The 23,722-nt window shown below is 45.6% G+C and overlaps 2 protein-coding genes across 2 annotated transcripts in view; one reads left to right on the top strand and one right to left on the bottom strand.

The window, feature by feature from the left end:
* Nucleotides 1-467: 467 nt before the first annotated feature.
* Nucleotides 468-16,994, bottom strand: Prp31 (pre-mRNA processing factor 31). The gene is made up of 13 exons (XM_089588224.1): nt 16,698-16,994; nt 15,444-15,501; nt 15,278-15,361; nt 14,055-14,152; nt 12,696-12,802; nt 12,009-12,060; nt 9,884-10,001; nt 7,545-7,702; nt 6,191-6,408; nt 3,608-3,680; nt 2,975-3,103; nt 1,481-1,576; nt 468-645 (listed from the first exon to the last, which is right to left on the bottom strand). Exons 1-13 carry the CDS (start codon nt 16,869-16,871, stop codon nt 541-543), a joined length of 1,470 nt encoding a protein of 489 aa, XP_089444350.1. The 5' UTR covers nt 16,872-16,994; the 3' UTR covers nt 468-540.
* Nucleotides 16,995-18,765: 1,771 nt separating this feature from the next.
* LOC149348625 (lysosomal alpha-glucosidase-like) overlaps nt 18,766-23,722 on the top strand; it is a 26,981-nt gene continuing 22,024 nt past the window's right edge. The window contains exons 1-2 of the mRNA XM_089541813.1: nt 18,766-18,797; nt 18,916-19,006. Of these exons, the coding sequence (XP_089397939.1) occupies nt 18,766-18,797; nt 18,916-19,006 (123 nt within the window). The remainder of the gene's footprint in view (nt 18,798-18,915; nt 19,007-23,722) is intronic.

The following is a 23,722-nucleotide window of genomic DNA, read 5'->3' as shown; positions in this document are numbered from 1 at the left end:
AACACGTTTTTTGGTTTGGGGAGAAGAAAAGCATGCTTAGGATTGCGGACTGGAATTTGCTAAAAAAAAATTATGGTTCCGTAAAATGTGCGCAAACTTAATTGTCGCTGTAAATGGACCTGGAATCTGCAAATGTTAGGTTTAGCTCCATGGTAATGATGATTGCCAGAAACCACTGATGCGTTTTTTTTTTTACATATAATGCCTGTAATCAACAGAAAGCGTCTAGTACTCTTACTAAATAAACGACTGAACTTGGGCACCTGCGGAGTTCTTATTGTTACTTTAAGGACAAGATCACATACCTTGCTGTTGAATTTATGGACTTCCATTGCATATAAATTCACAATATTCTATCTGTAACGTTCATCTTGCATTGCCCGAAATGCATCATCTGTGCCGTCAATACTGTTAAAGCTTGTCAGTCTGTTAGGACAAATCCAAATAGCGGTAACTCCATGCAAGTGTTGGTCAAATGCACAGTGGCGTTTTATTAGCTGAGCATATGTACAGAATGGTGCGGTATATTTACGTTGCTGTTCAGGTTTTGGAAATCTTGAGGAAGCCTGCAGTGTTGGAGAAATATTTTGCACCTCCGTCATTGGCCTTTGTCTCGGCTGCGTGGGGGTTGACGATTTCCAGGCCCTGGAAGAGAACAATGATGGTCACTGATAGTGGCAATACTAGAATCAGCCGAATTAATGCAAAGTTCCGCTTTTTAAAGGGCCTCTGAAACACCTTCTGAGAAGATTACATAAACTTCCTCAATCACTGCACTGTACTGCCATGGACACCTGAGCCAAATGATACACCTCTAAAAACAACAAAGAACCCACAACCACGAGTGAAAGTAAGTGAGCACTTTCCAGTGATTTTTTAACATTCTTGCCCTGCTCCGTTAAGTGCTTGGCTAGTGACCCGAAAGACGCGGGTTCGATCCCGGCCGCGGCGGCTAGAATTTCTTTGGAGGCGAAATTCTAGAGGCCCGTGTACTGTGCGATGTCAGTGCACGTTAAAGAACCCCAGGTGGTCGAAATTTTCGGAGCCCTCCACTACGGCGTCTCTCATAGCCTTAGTCGCTTTGGGACGTTAAACCCCATAAACCAAACCAAATCATTTCATGCTCCTGCTTATGCCGGTTAAGAGATGGCTATTGGTTAGTCTTTCAGAATCTCATTCTAGATACATCAACGGATACTGCATTGCAAAAATTCCAAACCAAATTATGTGTTTCGCGACAAAAAAACCCTAGGAATATCTTGACCGAGCACACGGATGATGCTTGAATGAAATCTAGTGAAAAGAACTGAAGAAACTGCTGTATCAGTACCGAAGTACACATCCAGCGTTCTGTATTTGACTTGTCTGCACCACACCCCATCTTCAGACTCGTAAACTAGAATGCACCATTAATCTGTATTGTCCATGTGGAATTTAAGGTGCACATGTGTAGCTTTCACCCTTGAGCACCATCACTCACCTGGAGTGGTGTAAAGGCAACGCTCGAAGCTGTACCAGACACGTGCCTCCGGACTGTCGTGCTGCCTCCATACACCTGCTGTCGCTGAAGGTTTTTCTGTAACCGAAAGGCAGCAGAGCACCTTGTTACAAAACCGCCATCTTGCATTTTAGTTCAGCGCACAGTATAAACACTTCTTGGATTGATTTTTTTTGTGCAACACATTGTTTCAATTACAGACAGGAGGTCCCATGATGATTTCCCTCAACTAAAAGACTTCTTCCTCTCTAAATCTACATGCCAACTTAAAGACAGAAGAAGATCACTAACTTCTCAGTCACGGTAGGCAGAGCGTAGAGCTGCTGCTCTGAATAGAACTGTACAAATCAGCCATGGGCAGGTTGTTGTTCTGTCTTCGTACATTTACAGCGTATAGTAGGTTTGACGTCCGTCACTTCCTTTTTACAGTACATTACCAAGTCTGCAATGACTAGGGCCCGGAAATAGGCAGGCATCTAGGCTCGAAAAAATATTGAAATAGGCGCTATAAAGCAAAAATAGGCGTTTTGAATAATACTCTTCATTCATATGTACAAGATTTGTAAGTCAAGCACGGAGCGTACGCAGTCCTCAACTGAAGCAATAAAGCGCATTCTCAGGTTTTCGAACCTGAAGCGCCTTCGGTTTTCGCTAAGCATAGCTTTGTACTTTAAAGGGCTTCTTTTCGCATTGCATAAACTTAGTGGTGCGAACCTAAAAAATGAGAGTTGATAAAGGCTTAGGCGTTCAGGTGATGTGGCCGTATACCATCTCCGTGTAGAAAGTCTCTGATTTGGGAAATTGTTTCTCGGCATCTATTTTTTTCTACCAGTTGTTGCATCTTCGTAGAAGCAGTAGATCCCTCTCCTTCCAGCCCCCGAAGTGCTGCTGGTACTTCTGCCACTACCTTCAACGATTCATCTGTTGAGAGTCCAGCCTTTTCCAACTTTGTCATCCTTTCCGTCAATTTTGAGAAGTTTGCACTAATGTATGTCAGGTCTCTTTCCAAACTCGTCCCTTGCTACACTTCGAGATAAACAGTTCGTTACACTGCGTTCAAGTTACAATTCGAGAAAAACGTTCGGTGAGACCCACGCCTTTTGTACGTGCATCGGCGCGCGCCTTTCACCACACACAGACAGATGTCTCAAAATTGAAAAACGGCACCGAGGACCAAAGTGCCGGATTTAGGCATTTATAGGCACAAAATGCGGTTAAATAGGTAGTATTTCCTAAAAAGTGACAAAAAGGCATGCAAGTGCAAAAATCCCCCATTTAGGCATTTATAGGCATTTTTAGGCCAATGCCTAAATTTCCGGGCCCTAGTAATGACCATTATGTGCGGAACTGCCAAGACTGGCGATCAAGTACTCTACTGTGAGCTGCAAACTACACTTAACTGCCTCTGTACAGAACGGTAAGGTGTAATATATACTAATAGCAGAGTGCCAGTGCACAGAAAAGCAACTGCGTCACCTGCAGCGTCTTGGAGATGCGGACTTTGGTCTTCTCGTCCACCTGAGCTGCCCTGATGCGACCAGTGCCAGCCTTGCCAATCTGTCCCGAGCTGAAGCCAAGGTCATCCTGGTATGCGTCCTCTTCAATCTGTTGGCGAAAACAGAGAGAAAACAGACTTGAAAAGAGATCACAGATAGTGTATGCTGGACACTACAATAATTCATTCTAATTGAGCATTCAATGTATTTGAAATATTGTTGTATAAACTTAGAACAAGCCAACAGTGGAGCACAATGGTGCTAAAAAACATGGGCGAAAGTGAACAACATGAGCCATTGTTTGTTAGTGCTTTTTGCACAGCGTATTCCATCACTGACAATGACTCTACTAGCCTAACAAACAGCAAGCTTTAATCACATTGTTTATAACAGCCATGCAGTTGTAAGTTGGCGCTGGTCCTGTCATGTACGTTTCTCTTCCGACCCTTTTTTTTCACGCCATTTTCTTTGTGAATCATGGACTAACTAGCCCAAACTACAGTTCTTGAATGCACAGAGACTCCGGTACTTTCTTATTTTCTTCTTCCTTAACGAGTTATTTTTGAAGTGCAAAATAAAATAAAAACTGGAATCGGAGAAAAAGTGCGCTCACCTCTCCAAAAGTCATTCGGTTTGCCTGCTTGCGTAACTCAGTCACGGCAAACCGTTCCTTCATCCGTCGGACTCTGCGGCAATGATGGAAAAGAAACAAGTCTTGCTGCATTAGTATACACTGAAAACACGCAAGTAGAAAAAAAATTGTTGGGGATACTTAAGCTCTGTCTTAAGGATATGACGGGATAGTGCGTTAATGAGTTAATTGCCATATATGCGGAACTGTAGTCATTTTCATCTTTACATTAATAGTAGATCCCTGGGAGTCCTAACACCACTCCTTCCGCAATGCAGCGGTTATGGGATGCGCCCCTTCCCTAAGATGGTAGGCGCTGCCACTGGTAAGTCTTATGTGACCCAAGTTGCTCTTCCCAACCAACCTCTCACAATCAATCATTAATTTAAAGCCACCTGGCACGGTGTTCAGTTCGCTCACAATCCGGTGTGCAGGTTGTGATGATGCCACAAGGTCACGTGACCTAGGTGGCCCACCTAGGTTGCTTCTCCGGCGGGTGACTATTTTTCAGTCACAACGCTGATGCCGGATTTTTTGGGTAACAGGACTTTTAACGCTGTTGCATTAAAACCGCATTAAAACGTACCCTTTGCATTGTTGTGCTACTGCTGTATTCAGTGCATCAAAGACTTCTTGTGTTTAATTAACTGATAATGAAGTAGTACACTGGCCTGATACCTTGCAGTAGCACTGTGAGGTAGTGGAATAGCTTGACCCTCAAAGTTTCACTACAAAGTACGCAATGAAAACACCTGATTTTTGAGAACTTAAGCTACCCTGATGTTGTGTTGGCTACTTCATTTTACAAAAATTCTCCGTCAAAATGTCAAAATGCTTCAGAGGATGCTACGACTGGACACAACTCTAGAAGGAAGTGACAAATGCCCCTCAAAGGGGCCCTTCAACCAATGGCATCAACGTTGCATAATGTAGTCATGGTAAACCACCTTGCAGCTACCATAGCCACTACGAGCTGGGTGCTACCAGGTGCAAGGCAGCTGACCACAATGTTATGCCATGATGTGGATGCCACTGTTTGAATGGCCTCATTTTCGATGGGCAATGATTGCTTCCTCTTTGAGTTGCGTCCGACACTGGCAGAAAAAATTCAGGGGGGCGCTTTGTTGACCTAAAGTGCGGTGAGGCGAAAGCCTTAAAGGTGCACTGAAGAGGAATCTGAACTCGTCTTTTTGCCGCGGGAACTCGATCTACACGTTCCTAGCATTCTTAGGAACTTCGATTTATTGCCCTGTGTGGCCGATTTCCGTAATTAAATCGAATTAACGTCCGGCTCCCGCCTTTTTTTTTTTAATTCTCCCTCGTACGGTGGGCGGAGTCGACCAACGCATGGAGTGCCTTTCACCCAGTCCCGTGGCGGCTTGCCGCTCTGCCATCGGCGGAGTAATACATAGTAGTTCGTAGAAGCAAATAGTCCGCGCATATTTTTATTTCTGCGGGCTTATTTTGCGGTTATATTATCTGCAAATGAAACTATTTATTCACAGAAACCTAAAAAACAAAATGAAGCAAAAGCAAAACCTCCACGGAGCTGGCTAAAGGGCACTCCACGCGTTGGTCGACTCCGCCCACCGTATGAGGAAGAAGTTAAAAAAAAAAGGCGGGAGCCGGACGTTAATTCGATTTAATTAGGGGAATCGGCCACACAGGGCAATAAGTAGCAGTTCCTAAGAATGCTAGGAACGTGTAGATCGAGTTACCGCGGCAAAAAGACGAGTTCAGATTCCTCTTCAGTGCACCTTTAAGCACGGTGGTGCTGCTTGTGTCACTGATGTGTGGCTAAGATGTTAAGCTTCGCCTCTAAGAGTGGAACGCGACAGTGTCTTGCAACGCTGCCAGGGAGTCCACAGGACGCCATCGCCCCTTCGGCTCTACGCCTTGCTCGTCGGTAAATTGGTTTTTGAGGAAAGGAAATGTATCTGTCTCGCATGCCTCAGTGGACACTTGAACCTTGCAATAACAGGAAGGGAGGAAGATGGGAGTGAACAAAGACACCGTAGACGCGCCTTTGTTCATTCCAAACCACCCAGCTGGCATGGCGATGTCTCGGAGGCCCTGGTTTGATTCCCCAACTCGACCAATTTCATGGTGGAAAAAACAGCGCAAACTTAGACAGAAAACAGCGCTTGTAGTGTCTTAGTTGCGAGTCAGCGCTTGTAGTGTCTCCCCTCTTTTCTGTGTTTTCTGTCTAAGTTTGCGCTATTTTTTTCCACCATGAATTCACACCAACTAGCCCAAATGTCTGCTTTGCTTGACCAATTTCCTCCTCGGTGTATTTATTTATCTGGTCTGACTAGAAGGGTTAATTAGCCTAATCAGTTCATTAAGCAATCAACTAAACTCAGTCCCACTAACTTGGAGCATCACTATACGATCCCTTTAATTGGTTGCATGGTTACTAGCCAAAGTACAATTGGCCCGTTTGAAATTTGCGCACTGTGAAGTCACGACCAATGCGACCAATTGAAAAGCGTGACATTTCTGTCGACAGCTTCTGCTTACAACGATGAGGCATTAAAGGCCTTAAAAGAGAGAAAGGTAGAGTACCTCCGTCCTCCCCTCTTCTTGCGGTTCTGGTCGATGGGTGGGGGCAGAGGCTTGACCTGCTTGACGGGCGGGGGCTCCTGGAGCTTGTCCAGCTTGCGCTCCACCTCCTCCCGGAGCGAGGCGCCCACCGTTCCGTCGGGGGCCTCGTGGAAGCTGTCCACGCGGGCTGCCAGTACGCACTTGGCCGCCACCAGGCGGGCGGCCTTGCGCCTTAGATCCTGATGCCAGGGAGAGGAGGGCAAAAAAGGCAGGCATAAAAGAAAGAAAGAAGTGACCACAAGGCTCAGTCAAAACACTGCCTCAGTCTCACAGACCCACCTAAACTGAAAGCAAGGCTCTTTTCTTAGCAGAGAAAAAGTAAACGCCCAGCATGTATGTACAACGCTTGCAAAAACAGGGCAGAGGCTAGAACACCAATACTGAATTTTATTTATTTATTTATTTATTCAAGGTACCTACAGCGCCTTGAGAGGCATTATTGTAGGGGGGGGTAAGTACATTAACAGTAAAATTCAATACAGCACAAGAGAACAAAACAGAAAGAAAAGTTACAGAAAAATGTTAAGAACTTCCAAAAAGATAAAAGCATTCTGATTGCACCCGACAAGCAGAACCAACACTGACAACAGCATAATCAGATTATTGCATGGTCAATTGCGGCCTGGAAATTCTCGCTCTCAAACACTTCATTAGGCAGCAGGTTCCAGTCACTTATTGTGTTGAGAAAAAATGAATATTTAAATGTATTAATCCGGCAGTCCCATATCTTCACTGCACAATTAATTCAGCTGTTTTGTTTAGTTTAGGTTTGGTTTATGGGGTTTAACGTCCCAAAGCGACTAAGGCTATGAGAGACGCCGTAGTGGAGGGCTCCGGAAATTTCCACCACCTGGAGTTCTTTAACGTGCACTGACATCGCACCGTACACGGGCCTCTAGAAGTTCTCCTCCAAAGAAATTCAACCGCCGCGGCCGGGACCGAACCCGCGTCTTTCGGGTCAGCAGCCAAGCACCATAACCACTGAGCCACTGCGGCGGCAGCTGTTTTGTACACCACCTTCTGAAGCTGATGTGTTCAAACAGTCAACAGTGGTTCCACTGGTCCTTAAGGGTAACGGAGTGGATTCCAAGAAAAGGCAAGCGTAGCAGGGGCGGCAGAAAGTTAGGTGGGCAGATGAGATTAAGAAGTTTGCGGGGATGCGGTGGCCGCAGCTGGCGAAGGACAGGGTTAATTGGAGAGATATGGGAGAGGCCTTTGCCCTGCAGTGGGTGTAGTCAGACTGATGATGATAAGCCAACAAGACACTGCACTACAGTGGGGCCACTAAGACGCAAGAGACAGATGGAACACTCACAGCAGGTGTGTTCTGGACGATGTCGGTGTAGTAGACGAAACCAGTGTGTGGCATGACGGCCGTGGAAGAGAAGCCAGACAGGGTGCGTTTCTGGGAGCCCAGCACAAGCACATTGCAGGCGGGCATCTTGGACAGGTTGGTCAGCCCACCGGCCACACCTGGTGGGTGGAGACAGAAACGCCCATGTAAACGGCAAAGGCGACAACACAAAACCTATAACAAGACGCAAGAGACGGCAGACTTCAGTCGCCGTTATGCAGAGACTTTGACGTTTCATGCTCACTGAGCTGGTTGGCTAAACATGTGGTCATGACCATAAGAAAAGGGAAAGGTCTCTCCCGCCACCAATTATCCAGTCTTGTGCCAGCTGTGGCCATCCTATGACTACAAATTCATAACCTCGTCTGCCGAGCTGATTCGGTGCCGCCTCCTGATATGCAGCCAGGGTAATGGTGACAACAATGAAAAATTTGACAGCATTTCAAATTAACATAATTTTTAAGTGCCAAAGCTAGCCATGTGTACAAGGCACGCTGTGGTGGAAAGTTGCAGGTACTAATACACCAGGAATTATTTAAAAGATGCCAGTGCTGCACTACATATAAGCATTTTTTACAATTTGGTTCCACAGAAACGTCGCCACAGCAACTGGCAAAATAACCGCAAGCCTATGCACAGTGGCAGCATGCCATGGCTTTTTAAGCTGCATCAATGGTTTGCACCAACAAGCTCAAAAAGCAGAATGTTCTGTGTCCGAATATAACAAGTGGCCAAATTGGGGAAGCGTTCTTCAGAAAGTTATTTGCCATCAGTTAACTACAAAAGCTGCTCTAGTTCAAGGCATTAAGACAAAAAAAAAACAAGAAATGCCACACTTTCCTAATGTTAAAAAGTGCCTGCCGCTTAGGTTTCAGGCCCACTTGGTCGACACAGTATTTGGCAGCAGAGGAATGTAATAGCTTTCGATGACAACATACTATATGTAAATTGTTATGCTGTTCAACTCAATGAAGAATAAAGCTCCTAATACAACTGCTGCTGTAAAAAATATATTATATCTTGATGTATGGATCAGCCTTATAGCAAGAAATTTTAGCACAGCTGGTGCATTTTACAATTCACTGATAATTTAGCATATAACACTTGGACTTCCCTTCTTGGCCATATTAGCTTGCTTCAACTGAAGAACTGATATAAAAACTTGTAACCACTATCATTACAACTCAGCTCATATTATCACAAACAGGGCACTGTACAAGATAACTGAAGTACTACTGTAAATGTCTGATTAAAGGGACAGTGAGGAGAGCTCTATCAATATTTTTATTACAGCAAAATCCGATAGTGCGGCATGTCATGGCTTTGTTGCCACTCGGCCGGCAGCGAATGATGCATTTATTTCTAAGAAATTTGGATTCGAAGTTGAAACAGTTTTTCCCGCCACTCTGATTCAAACTTGGGATTCTCCTATGACGACACAGGACTAAGTGACGTGAAACATGACGTGCACATGACGTAACGCAGACTACGTGATTTCTGACGGCCAGCAGTGCGGCCTGGCAGCAGCCGAAAAGAAAGCTACCGCCGGCCGCACGTTGAAGGCATCTATCGGCTATTGCGGCCGTCGCTACCGTCGCTTCGTTTACGTTTGCACCGGCGTTTTGCCAGCGTTACGATGGATCCCGTTCTCGAAGTCGTCAACGAAGTTCTAGCAAAAAGACACCTTTAGCATTACCGTGTACCTTGTTACCGTAAGCGGACCACCGGGAGCCCGCTTGGTCCCGATGCTGCAGACGCGCGCGTAGCTGCCGGACACGTGGCGCCATCTGGCGACGTCAAGGAGATTTGCACATGCATTGGCTGCGCCTCAGTGATTCGTGGCTTCTCGTGTCCTAGTGTTTCTAGAACCATTGGTTCTAGCAACACTGTTTTCTCCTATGACGTCATCACGCTTGTACTTGCGAGTTTGGCCTGTGGCAGCGATACCTGTATTTTGGTTTCTGCTCTTTTCTACGTTACAGGAGCTTTGTTGTCAGTATGAGTGGCGTTTTTGTAATCAGGAGCTGGTATTCTGTCGATACAAGCCAGCTTCAATTTTTCCTCAGTGTCCCTTTAAACCACTTCTGATGTTACATTTCGAAAACACAGTGACCATGTGTTTAGACAACCCAGATAAAGGCCTGAATGAAGCTGTATATAATAAAACAAAGATGATGAAAATGAATGCTGTCCACTGCTCAACAGCTCAATCCTGACTAACGTGCGAGGTGAATATTGCAATTCCTGAAACTTCAGCTGCCCCAAAGAAAATTTAGCAGTGGCTCGAAATGCCGGCTCACCCATCAACTTGGCAGCCACTGATGCTCCGACAATCTGGGAAAGGTTGGGTGCGATGAAGGACATCCGTGACTCGACATACGAGTAAATCTCCTGCTTGAAGTCGTTCAGCTCGAGAGCCTGCAATGTTTTCAATTTGGCTTGAAGGACTCACAGAAAGCAAATAAGCACCCATCTCCTTCTTTCCAGTATGCACACTGCATAGTGGGGAAGTTCCGAATCAATCAAAATTTCACCTGACTGCCTATGTATAGTGCCTGTAGCATGAGCTTTCGCCCAGATGTTTTGCTTCATGAAACAATGAGGTAATTACAAGTGATGTATGATGGCGACTGCTGTCAATTTCTGATAATTAAAACTCAAAGAGAAATGAAAATCTGTTTGAATTATGAGAGAAGCCAACAGCCACAGAAACCAAGGAGCACAGGTGATTTTTTTTAATTATTTCTTTTTTTTGTGGTGTTGATCAAGTAAAGAATATTACTGAATATGTTGTCGCTTAAAGCTAATTGATTAGAAAAAGCAGAAGAAAAAACAACCATATGCCGCCGGTGGGACCCGAACCCACGACCTCCGAATTACGCGTCCGGTGCTCTACCTCTGAGCTACGGCGACGGCTGTCAAATCTTCCGCTTTCGGGGGTATTTATGTTTACAAATAACCTAACCTTGAGAGTGTTCACCAGCGCCACCCACGTTCATAAGCGGCGGACGTGGAACGTCCCGAGTTACCGCTGCTGTGACGTAGAACGCCATCGAACGGCGAGGGTGAAAGCTGTGTGAGAACCCTCTTATGCTTCCTATGGCGTCAAGGCTGCCAGAACCGAGGCCCTCGCTAAGCAATTAAGCTGACAAGGAAAGGGCAATGAGGGGCTCGTTTATAAATATGAGAGAAGCCAACAGCCACAGAAACCAATTATAAGCAGTTCAAATTAAGGCGAGTGTTTTCCATACATTGGAGTATTAAAAGGATCAAAATGTTAGGTTGAAATAAATTGTAGCCTCGAGTTAAGCGAGTTAAAATTTATGACAGCCTACCTCTAGTTACTCTTGCACCTGTGACACTACGCAAAATGCAGTTCAATACGTTGATGCTTTCTTGAAGCATGTTTACTAGTTAACTATCAATGAAGACCTTCTTCCCAAGTATACTGGTCTGCACTTTCTCGATGTATTACAAAATTTTTCCTCTGGAAAAGCAGCTGTGTGTGTTATACCCGTGCCACATGGACAGATTTAATGCCATTAAGTGCTTACTGCCTTAAGTTTTAATGGCATTCGTGTGGTGCCACACGCATAAATTTAATGGCATTAGCCGTACTGCCATTCGCGACCTACTGAGTTCGCCACAACTCATTCGCCCGTGCAATGCGTACTCTCGTTCCCATTCCACACACAGAAAAGCATGCAGCTTTGTTAGTAACAACTTCCTAACCAGTAGGATATAGTTAATTCCTAACTTTCAGTCAGATGAGACATCTATATCGCATTTTCGTTGCAAAGAGAGCCATTTTAACCAGCCTTATTGACAGGTACTCTCGACTTATGTGCTGACATGCGAGTTTATGGCTACTTTTTCGACTTGTAAAGCAGGAACAGCCGTATTTTCTGGAAAGTCGTTTTCACATTACATTTGAACAACATTCCCGATATATTATGCTCATTAGGAATGTTTATATTCAGATGAAACTTTTGACCACCTTGCAAGCATTATCGTCATCGTCACTTTCGATAATGGCATTAAATGTGGACGTGTAGCACCAACTCCAAAAATAATGTCATTAACAAACTTAAGGCCTTAAGCATTTACTGCCATTTCTTGTACGCGTGTGGCACGGGTATTAGGCACTTTCACAAAAGTCTATACACAACTTATGTCAGTTATGAGTTCTCAATACAAATTAAGTGGGTGTTTCCTGCAATTGCGCTTAACACCATGCGTGGCGCTTTCTGCTGCACTAATAGTTCTCTTGCAGTCTGACTTTGGCAGTCATAATAACCATTTGTACTTTATTCTCTGGTGTGACTCTTTAACTTGCCCCCTTCTTTGCAAGACAAAATAATAGGCAAGAAACTGAAGGGTCACAGAATGCGACTATGTGGTCTCTCGCACCAAGAGTGTACTTACCATGTCACATGCTTCAAAAATGGTTGCCAGCTCTTCCTGAGTAAGTAGTTGCCTGCAAATACAAGGACAAAAGGAATGCTGTTTGCATCTCTTTATACACTCTACCCCCCCCCCCCTCCCCCCTTTGCATAAAAGGCATGTAAAACCTTGTCAACCACTGCATCTTTCCCCCACAAAAGACATGCCAGCTGCAATGCCCCAAAATACCATGCATCAAAATCCCGTACAAAATCCCGTACTTTGTTCCAAAAACTAACTCACATAATTCCTCATACATTAAACACCTATCCATACTTAACAGAATTGTCACTACAAAATATGTCCGAGGTCAGATTTAGGAAAACTGTTCATGAATATTTTTGTTATAGCTAGTTGTGGTGTGTTTTTACCTAATCAGTTTTTGTCTTTGTTATGTTTTGCTCTTAGTTTTGTTGTGCTTAGCACTATGCATCACTGATCTCTGTTTCGTTGTCAATATATCCGCTGCTTTTCTAGTTTCTGTTACTTATGGAAACTTTGTACCATTGCCAAGTGCCACTTTTTTTTTTTTTTTTTACATGGGGAGGGCAGGCCTCTGTCAGGCACTACTAGGCGCCTTTAGCTTGCTCTCCCTTGTTTGCAGTCTCTGTACTGGCCAAACAAAACCAATAAATGAAATGAAAATGAAATGAAAAGTCAACCTCTTACCCCTGAGTCGTCGAGGCTGTCACGCTGACGACCATGATGGTGGCAGGGGTCAGGAAAGACTGCAGCGTTTCATTGTTCTTAGCATTCTCCAGGCTGTTCCCCAGTTCCTGTGGAATGCAAACACTCATTAACGTTTGTCAACACTGCAAGCAACTTGATGTTGAACGGCCAAAACATCTCGCAGGTGTGATCACTATGATTCGGAGTACCGTGCCATGCACAATTTCGTATTTAAACTTTTAGATGTTCAATAGTAAGACATGAAGATAACAAAAGAATGGCTACATGCACAGTATGTGTCATACTTAGAGGGAACACGACAAATGGTTAAACCGGTTCTTAATGTGGGAAAAGTAGGTTTCACCGCGAAGCAAGAAAAAGGCGCAGCGAACTCGAGAAGAGAAGCCTGAAGCCATGCTCTTGCTTCAAGGTGAAACCTACTTTTCTCCGTGTTAAGATCAGGTTTAATTATTTCTCATGTTCCCACTAAGCATGACACATACTGTACATGCACGAGAAACGAATAAGAACTGAAAAAAAGTGACCTGTCTCTCTCAAGGCCCTGACAAATAAACGGGCTTTCTCTTTAGAATGCAAGTCAATGATGCCAGCCTCTAAACTGTCCTCTTTAACTCATAAACACAAGGTTCATTAAGTTTTTTTTTCTTGCCTCCCACAATTTCACAGGCATTCGTCATCAAAAAACCATACAACACATTTTGTGACCACTCCGCAGTTGTGTGCAGTGATCAAACTGCTTTTCTCCTAAGGACATCAAAATGAAACTGTCCCCACTCTAATTACATGATGCAACCGAGCCTTCAACATTTGGAGACCCAGCAGTTTAATGCTTAAAAAAGCTTGCAAAGCTTTATCGTGTCCACTTTTCAAAATTTACTTGGCACCTTTAAGGCTCTAAATGAAAGGCATCCTTAATGACAGCATGCTATTACAGGCTGATGCCTTTTAACTAATGTTAGATTCACTCAAAATGGCTGTTCTGTCATACTGTATGCTTCTGAGTACAGAACGTTTCATTTTTCTGTCTGGCCGCCGCGGTGGCTCAGCGGTTATGGTGCTCGGCTGCTGACCCGAAAGACGTGGGTTCGATCCCGGCCGCGGCGGCTGGAATTTCTTTGGAGGAGAAATTCTAGAGGCCCGTGCACTGTGCGATGTCAGTGCACGTTAAAGAACCCCAGGTGGTCGAAATTTCCGGAGCCCTTCACTACGGCGTCTCTCATAGCCTCAGTCGCTTTGGGACGTTGAACCCCATAAACCAAACCAAACCAAACCATTTTTCTGTCTACATGACAGAAAAGAAAAATGGCTGCTGCGTTTATGAAGAGTATGATTACATACCTTAACTGTCGAAACATAATCCAAGGCTCCAGGGACGAGTGATTCAAGCTCCGGAAAACGCTTCTGGTAGTTGTCTCTGGTGAACTTGTGAATAATGTCTGAAACAGGACATTTCATGAAAACAGTTATGTTGTCAAAGACATTGCAACAGAGAGGTTTTAAATGTCACAGGCAAAGTTTCAGCGAGTCTTAAGAGTGAACAGCTAAAAAAAGTATATCGGCATACATATACATACATGAATGCCCGAGTTTTAATGGACAGAATCATGGGCAAAAAAAAAAAAAAAAAAAAGACCGGTGATAGAAAAAAACAGCTGACAGGGCACAGAAGTTACATACCATGCCGAATGCATGAAAACCATCCAGTCAAAACAAAAACGGAATCGAAGGCAGTGTGAATATGTAGGATTATAGACCAACCAATACTTGTAAAGGTGTTAAGTGCAAACAAATGTCAGCCTTTACAGTAAAGAGGTAGCATATGAGCCCCTATCAACAGTAATGTAGAAATTATGGGGAGGCCTTGAACTGCTTCTTGCTATGAAGGTCTCATGAGTTGCTGTCTACCGAACATGGATGTAATGGTGGTGAGCTTACAGAGTGAGAAAGGTCAAGCTAACATCTTGAAACTTGCAAACTATGTCATCATCATCATCATCATCAGCCTGACTACACCCACTGCAGGGCAAAGGCCTCTCCCATGTCTCTCCAATTAACCCTGTCCTTTGTCAGTTGCCGCCACTGTATCCCCGCAAACTTCTTAATCTCATCCGCCCACCTAACTTTCTGCCGTCCCCTGCTGCGTTTGCTTTCTCTTGGAATCCACTCCGTTACCCTTAAGGACCAGCGGTTATCTTGCCTTCGCGTTACATGCCCTGCCCAAGCCCATTTCTTCCTCTTGATTTCAACTAAGATGTCATTAACCCGCGTTTGTTTCCTCACCCACTCCGCCTCTTCCGATCTCTAAACGTTACACCTATCATTTTCCTTTCCATAGCTCGCTGCGTTGTTCTTAACTTAACTAAGTTAAGTTAAGTTAAGAACAACGCAAACTATGTGGTGCGCATTAAATATTGAACAGATGACATGGGAATTTTGGGGCCATCAGCAACTTTCAATCAATAAAACGAAGCTGACATTATGTTCAGCTCCACATTGACGGAACTGGAGACGAATTGTCAATCCAAAAAATACCCTGACAGTGTCCAATGGAATGCACTTACTTATTTCGTTGTCGATCTCAACAGCAAGGTTGTTGGCTTCGACGATGAGCTGGTATTCTGGATCTGCTTCAACGGGCCCAGTTACTGAATAAAATGAAGTGTATACGTAAATGTTAAGGCAACTAAAAAGAAAAAAAGTTTTAACATGTAGCAAAACTGCACTCACCTTCTTCCTTACGAGTCTGTAGCACTTTTGCCTTTATTTCATTCATAACGTGTGCCAGCTGACAAAGAAAAAAGAGACTTTAGTATCCACAAGTAACACTGTAAACAGGCTGTCAGACATTTTGTTAGAGTGTTAGGCTTCTCTCCATAACATGTTGCCTCTCACCATTTAGTTAGTTTTTCAACATCACACCTCAAGATTCCTGAAGCTATGATGTATGGCTATAATCGCAGCTTACCACATATCAGCGGTGTCAGAAGACGACAGTACGCAGTTTTACGGCGAAATTGCAATGATGCACAATGTTGTGTAATTCTGTACGTACACTTTTGCCCTGCTTGACTGCTTAAGGACCACATACTGCGCCGACAAATTATTCAATGAAATGTCTGGCACCCGGGAACGATCAACCAGTAACCATGTTCATTTACTGTTAAAGTCACTAGTAACCACCCTTCAATGTGAATCGACGTAGTAGTTAGTTATATAGAGTTTTATGGCGCAAAAGCAACTAAGGCTATGATGCGCCAAAATTAACGTAACAAATTCACCTCTGTTCTCGATGACGTATTTTACTATTGAAATTTATAATGCATGCACTTTTTTTTTGTATTTCATACTTAGCGCCCTTGTTTGACGCTACTATTCTGCTTAAAGCGTCGACTGAAAGGCACTTCGGAGCATCTGCGGTGTACTTGCTTTGGAAGCGCCGTAATAATGTGCTCTGAAGTGTCTTTTGCGGGCCGTTTTCGACATTCATTAACGATGCATACTGAGAATACACTGAGTGCATAATGGCAGCATCTCGGAGTATTATGTCAGAATGGCCGCCGTGGTGGCTCAGTGGTTATGGCGCTCGGTTGCTGACCCGAAAGACGCGGTTTCGATACCAGCCACGGCGGTCGAATTTCGATGGAAGCGAAATTTTAGAGGCCCGTGTATTGTGCGATTTCAGAGCACGTTAAAGAACCCCAGGTGGTCGAAATTTCCGGAGCCCTTCACTACAGTGTCCCTGATAGCCTGAGCCGCTTTGGGACGTTAAACTCCTATAAACCAATCTAAAATGACGACCCGAAGTCCCAAGCACGTCTTTTCCTAGCGCAGCAGAGACGCTGGCCGAAAGTTTTCCAAGAAATTCTGCGCTTTCAGAGCCTCCGACAGGCATCGTTGCGCTTTGGGCGAAGGAAATGCGTGCAATCGAACACCTCCACTACATACTCGGTACATAGTATGCCGGCATGTGACTTCCCTCACCTCTTCGGAGTCTCGTAGTTTAGCGATCGCCCGAACCGACTTGACCTTCGTATCGATTTCTAGCGGAATGACATCTTCGACCTCCTGAATGTGCGTGTCTTGCTGGTAAAGCTGGTCCTCTTCGAGGTCTCCCGCATCTTCCAAATCGGCGAGCAATTCGTCTGCTAGAGACATCTTGACTCAAAACAGACCGGCGGCTCCGGCGGCGGTCTGGAAACCGAACGTAAAGAGTACCAGTTTGCGGGTAAAGCGCGAATTGTTCACACTGGCCGGCGATAAAAGGACACAAGGAGACCTCGCGGAGCAGTTCACGCAATTACACTTCACGTAGAGCGACAGGCAAGGTAAAAGTTCGGCACAGGAGATGCAAGCTACTCAAACGTTGCGAAAAAGGAAGGAACCATTAGCCACGATGGATTAAGTTTGAACTGCGACTTGGCTAGACTTGGATTTTGAGAAGATGAGAGATGGTGATGGTGATGGAGCGCAGGCATGGAGGAAGAGCGCAGGTTTCTTGACAGCGCCGTTTTTGAAACGGGGTAGTGGCGATTTAAAAATTAATGCATGAAAAACGTTTGCTAACTTGAACGAAACCGTCTCTGGTGATTGAGTGAATCCTTTAGTCGAGCGCCCTTACGGAGACTGCAGCAACTTTTGTCCAGTTCACCAGGCATCGCTGGTCCTCCAGGTTCGAGCTGGACAAAGCCTGCTTCGACGGCTCCGTGGTAATGTTTTAAAATTTTTAACTTCAACAAAATTTCGTTTTGAAATTTAACCTACGTTTAATTTTAAATTTCACAAAACATCTGCCTGTATCAAACTGAACTTCTACGATTCTGACAAAACTAATGACGGGGCCTACAACGGCTTTTCAACCTCAGCGTGCTAGCTCCTCACCCCCTTTGTTCTCCTTCCAGCTTAAGTGAAGCGCCCGAGAGATCTAAATACCGGTGGTTGCAAACATTGCAAAGGCATATTGATGTACTATAAGAAACAGCCCATCCTTCAAGCTCCTTCAAGAACCACACGGCCGCAGATCCGATGGCTGAAGTAGAAAAGGAAGAAAGGGAAGCTCTCAGCGCAAGGGCTAAAGGTAGGTTACGCTGTCACCTTGATTTTGTGATGAAAAGGAAAGAGCATTGACTAAGCGGACACGATGATCAGATATAACTCGCGGTTGTATAGAAGAACACCAAGGCTTTTCGTCGTACGCAGAGGAGTAGGAGCCGCATTTAGCGATAGCTGTTTAGAACCCCACCTTCACCCCCGCCCCAGTGAGTGCATACGTTTCGAGGCACCTGGGCCACGTGATTCCAGGTGACACGTACCTTTAACCACCATAGCCCACTTGTGCCTTATGGCCTGTGGTCTAGCTGAACAAGATCTCTTTGGCAGCAGTTGCATGGGGAAGCTTTTGGCTACGATATCGTATCATGCCGACGCCAGCTTCCTCTCTCAGTCCTTCGAGACAAAGCGACGAGAACTTGAAGTGACCTGAACTTAATTAAACGGGTGGTGACAGCAAATGTTCTGTACGGCGTTTTTGCTTTGGAATGATACGTACGACTTTATTAAACATGGACCGCCAGCGCTCCCCTGTAGCTTCAGTTTTGGCATCAAGAGCGGGGTGATGGTTGTGGTGTCGCTCTTAGGAATGACATCGCATGAGGCGCACAAAAGCTGCAATATAATCGCTGATTTATTGTTTCAATTCACTCCAACTCTAACGTTAAATTGGACTGGAAGCGGGACTGACAGTGAGTGAACAAAGAGTTCTTATGATGCAGCTCTTGTGCGCCTCACGTGGTACCTACTTGTGACTTCGCAACCAGCGTTTAGCTACTGAAACCGAAACTTTATGGAAGTAGAAATTCAATTATATATTCTGCAGGCCAGTTACCTATAGGTCCGGCTTACCTGGACACCATGCTCATTAGTGAGGAAAGAATGCGGTAGTTTTCAATTCTAGCTTGCCACGATACTTACTTGGTTCACTGTGAACAAATCCCCCATCGGTTCTTTGCATAGGTGCGAGCAGGCCAATAGCAACAACATTTCAGCGAGCGTAATGGCGGAACTAAGGGAACACTTTCTGAACAGGTGACGTTCTACGCAGTTATCGCTGTAAAAGAGCAAAAAATGTAGAGAAAAAGGTGTAGAGATAACGGTCTCGCAGAAAGTTGTCTTTATAGCGGCGTTCGTCCTCGAAAACCCGCAGGTACATCGTCAACCGGGTGAGTCCAGGAACTGACGGTCCTAATGAGGTGGCCAAGCTGGTGCGCCTCTTTCCCGAAAAGGCAGAGGGCGCTGTACGTTCTCATCATCAGTCTCGCTTTTGCCCTTCTCTACAGCTTTCTCGGGTACGTAGATACCTTCGCTATACGTGCTGTTTCTTTATCGTGTTAGGTATCCTTCACAGGGATCGTTGTGAGGAACACAATGGTTGGTTTGGTTTATGGGGTTTAACGTCCCAAAGCGACTAAGGCTATGAGAGACGCCGTAGTGGAGGGCTCCGGAAATTTCGACCACCTGGGGTTCTTTAACGTGCACTGACATCGCACAGTACACGGGCCTCGAATTTCTCCTCCAAAGAAATTCAACCGCCGCGGCCGGGATCGAACCCGCGTCTTTCGGGACAGCAGCCGAGCACTATAGCCACTGAGCCACCGCGGCGGCCGAACACAATGGTCTCCTGCACTCTAAACACAAAACAGTAAAAAGGGAGTAAAGCTGTCCTCTAGTGCACACCCTTCTATAAAAGGGTGTGCGGTATAGGACAGCTTACTTTCGTTTTTACTCCCATATAGGTGTGTTCGTGTTTAGAGTGGAATCTTTTTTTCCCCCTATGAATTTGGAGTTTCCCTCTAACAGATTCTAGGTTTCGTCAGGAGCGTTAATCAAGAATGCTGTGGTCTGAGCGATGGTTTTGCTGTTTTCTGTAATTGCATCCTTGTTGATGAGGATTTTACTTGCGCATGGGCACTTTGACCAAAGAGTGTCGTGGCTAACGTGTTTGGTCTGCCCGAGGGGGGGGGGGGGGGGGGGGGGGTAAAAGACCCATTTGCTAAGCATTTCACTCCAGAAGCAAGCACCAGACCACGGGAAAGCTTGTACCCGCTGGAAAATCGGTAGTTAACCTGGTGTGGTTGAGGATCGAACTCCGCTCCTCCCGAATACGAGGCGGATGCTTCGTGTCTCTGAATTCTCGTGCCGTGAATTCTCGTGTTTTTCTTATTGTGATGTGCCTTGTAAGTATTTACTTTATAATTATGTCATTGCAAAAGTATGCACCTTCCTCCTAGTTTTACCTTGTATAATTATGTGTTTTTTTTGTAATGAGAATGTATGAAGTTCTTGCTTCTTTTGCCGCTTGTCCTGAGCATTGTGTCGGGTGCTTGGGCCCCGTCAGGCAGAGTGCATCTGCCTTTTGCCCCTGTATCCGAGACCTTGTTGTCTGAAATAAAGATCTATCTATCTATCTAACCCCTAGGCCACTGCACTGTGATCCTAATTTCAAACTTACGTGCTCGTTGCACCCCCTCGCTGTCTGACCCGACAGCGGGTCAAGAAGGCCAAGCTGCTGTTCTCGAATTCTTGCAGTGTGGGACACATTTTTTATGCCACATTCCTTCAACGCTTGCCACCACAGCAGCTGCTGTCACTACTACGCTGCCTGCTTATTTCAGAAAAGTGTAAACAGTACAGGAATGTTGCAACAGTGTTTCCGGCACTGTTGGAATGTGGTACAAGGAGGAGCCAGGTTATGACATTAGAGGACTTCAGTCTAGCAACTTGGGAGCAACCTACTCTGCTACTAAGGCAAATGCCGACTCGGTTCGTCTCCGCGCAGGAGTTTGACCGCAGTCCCTGGATAGTCAGAAAAAATTCAAGTAGCGGCAACCTTTAGGTGGTTAGCGGTCGACGACGTACTCTTCCGGAAGCAGGAAGCAGTTTCGGGCGAACGCATTGCGGTTTTACTACGCTACCTATGATCCCTCGCTCAGGGCACGTCTACGTGACTGGGAGAGGCTGGGTGCATAAAGACAAATAACAGGCAGTCGACGGAGCAATCTCAGTGCCTTTTCGATAGTGCTGGTTGTCGGTCTTATTAGGGCGAAAGCCTTTGATGGCTCATACTGTCGTCTGTCCCGAAAGACGCGGGTTCGATCCCGGCCGCGGCGGCTGAATTTCTTTGGAGGAGAAATTCGAGGCCCGTGTACTGTGCGATCTCAGTGCACGTTAAAGAACCCCAGGTGGTCGAAATTCCCGGAGCCCTCCACTACGGCGTCTCTCATAGCCTTAGTCGCTTTGGGACGTTAAACCCCATAAACCAAACCAAACCTGTCGTGACCAAGATGTGTTAGCGAATTTGTCCGCGTTTCAGATTGGTCGAAATGGTCGTGACGTCACTGCGCGCGAATTTTGATGGGTGTCCACCGAAATATGAGAGACAGTTACTGCGCAATTTCCTTTCCTCAAATACAATTTTCGACTGGTGTCCACCGAGATATGTGAGACAGTTACTGCGTAATTTCCTCTCCTCAAATACAATTTTAATTTTCTTCATTACGGCCCCTCTTTCTCTTTCTTCTTTCACTCCACTTCCTCCCTTCCTGTACGGTGCGGTTCACATGTCCATCGAGATGACAGAGAATTACAGCCCCATTTCCTTTCCTCAAAAAGCGTTATGTTCAAAGGGCAGCGCATCGCGCCGAAAGGGTGGTGGCGTTCCGTGGACTCCCTGGCAGCGCTACAACACGCTGTCGCGTTCCACTCCTAAAGGCAAAGATTAAGCATCATTAATTGGCAATTAATTAATGCACCAACAGAATATGAAGTTGACGATCGCGTAGCAGAATGCAGCACTCAGGCTTTCGCCTTTCACCACTTTAGCCGCTAAAGTTCCTCATAATTTTTTTGTCAGCTTGCGAACTGGTTTATGATAACAGCTAGGTTGCGTCTTCCAGATCGCGTAGGGGAGTGGGAATAGGCATAGCCGTGCCACGTTTGTGACGACAGCATAACGTGAACATGTCTCCAAGCACAATCGGACATTTTTGTGCCTCCTTGCTCACTGACCTCCCTTGCGCAGTGGCAGCACGGAGGTCCCGGCATCGCTCACCCGAATCCTGACGCATCGCTTGAATCCAGTGGCCGGCGCACAGCTCGATAGCGCGGTACGGAAGCGTCAGTATACGTGGAAATGTTTATCTTTTTGGGGGTGTTAAAGGGCCTCTGAAACACCTACCGAGGATAGAACATCAACTCGCTCAAACACTGTATTGGGTTGTCGTGAACACCTGAGCCAAATTAAGCACGCAGCAGAGAACCCACAATCACGCGCGAAAGTTGGCGAGCCATTTCCGACGACATTTTCATGCTCGCGCCCTCCTCCGTAGTATAGCGGTTAGGAGATGGCTATTGGTTAGATTCTTTCAGACATCAGGCAGCTACCATGGCGGCGGCCAATAAGCCGCGTAGCTGCGGCAGGTCAGGAAGCTCCGCCCCCGGAGGTGGGACCAGCGGAGGAGCGCCGACCTTCCAGCGTGCAACAATTTACGAGAGGAGAGGGAAAGGCGCGAAGACGCTGAAATTCAAATTTTGACTACAGATAACTCGGCTTGTACAAAGCGCACCAAAAAAATATTGCTGGAGGATATTCGTGAAGCGCCGTCCTTTAACATCCCAGGCATACAGCAACTTTATTAGAGCCCCTTTAGGAGCCGTTTTAAAGTATGGATCCATCGAAGGGTCTCTAGTGCTTCGAGCACAGGGGGAGAGGAAATTAATAAGGGAGTGAGAGAACGCGGCTGGCGGCCTGTTCTAGACGTCGTTTTCTACAAAGGGGAGAAATCATTTCCAAAGGTCGTTGTTTTGCTCACTTCATGTCGCAGACCTAAAACAAAAGATCCTCACGCTCCACCAGTGTGCTCGTGTTTGTTATGTCCAGCATTGCAAAAATTTTGAGCGTTGAAATATTGTACGGTACTATTATGGAAATACTGACGGTAATGGTCGATTCTACCGATGCATAGCAAAATCTTTCTTTTAAAGTTTTTCCCCCGCTCGGATCTAGCAGTAAACACCGCCATAGAAAACCAATGGGGAACGTTTTTGACGATCGCAAAAACATTAATAACAAAAAAATTCTAGCCTGGCGAGGGGAGAACTGCGGATATATTGATTGTTATAGTGGAATCTTATAGAAAAAATATATGAAGAAAACTGCGTTCATAAACTCTTTCCCGTTGAAAGCCTTGGAACAGAGTGGCCATCTATGAACTGACTCGTGGTGTGCTGTCAGCTTTGCATTTTTCTCCGTCTAGGATTTTAGAAAACATATTCATGATTCTTACTAAAGATCACAGCGACATTTTCGAAACGATAGAGAAGAAATGTTCCGACCAGCAATGAAAAGAAGAATAGAAAAAAATGTTGCTTGCTTCAGATTCATGCAGTGTCTACATTCTAGCACGGGGAAGGGGGGATCCCAGATCCCTCGTCAGTATTGGTGGGGGGGGGGGGTCCGAGACTTTCCGGCACCTCTCAGACTTTAAGCACTACGTTTTGCCGAATATTTTTGGATACAGGTGAATGAAACATTCACGGAGGCACCTAATTATTACATTATGTGCCGGCAATGCCATAGCATTACAAGCTGTTGATGTCTTTACTTCGAGTGTTGTGTCATTCTATCATGCGGACCCCTACACACCTGTCTGCACGCAACCAAACATCTCTTCGGGTCATCTAGCTGGTGGTGAGATGTTTCCCCGAAGGTGTTCAGAGATGGCGACACGGATTCCATCAAGATTAATCCAAACCTACAGTTGTCACTTCCGGTCTGGTTACGTCACTTCCAGCACTGAGAATTATGGGACCATAGAGTTTCTTACTATTACCTAGAGGGAAAGCTGGCAGCCTGTCTATGGGAGTTTGCATGGCGACCCCTCGAGACCACTTCAGCCACCATGGGCGCTCAAAGCATCATGGGGCGGTGAGCTACCGACTGCAGAACTACAACC

This window comes from Amblyomma mixtum, chromosome 4 (genome assembly GCF_055824585.1).
Source record: "Amblyomma mixtum isolate Tamu chromosome 4, ASM5582458v1, whole genome shotgun sequence".
Classification (NCBI taxonomy): Eukaryota; Metazoa; Arthropoda; class Arachnida; order Ixodida; family Ixodidae; genus Amblyomma; species Amblyomma mixtum.
This window is presented reverse-complemented; position numbering and strand designations above follow the sequence as displayed.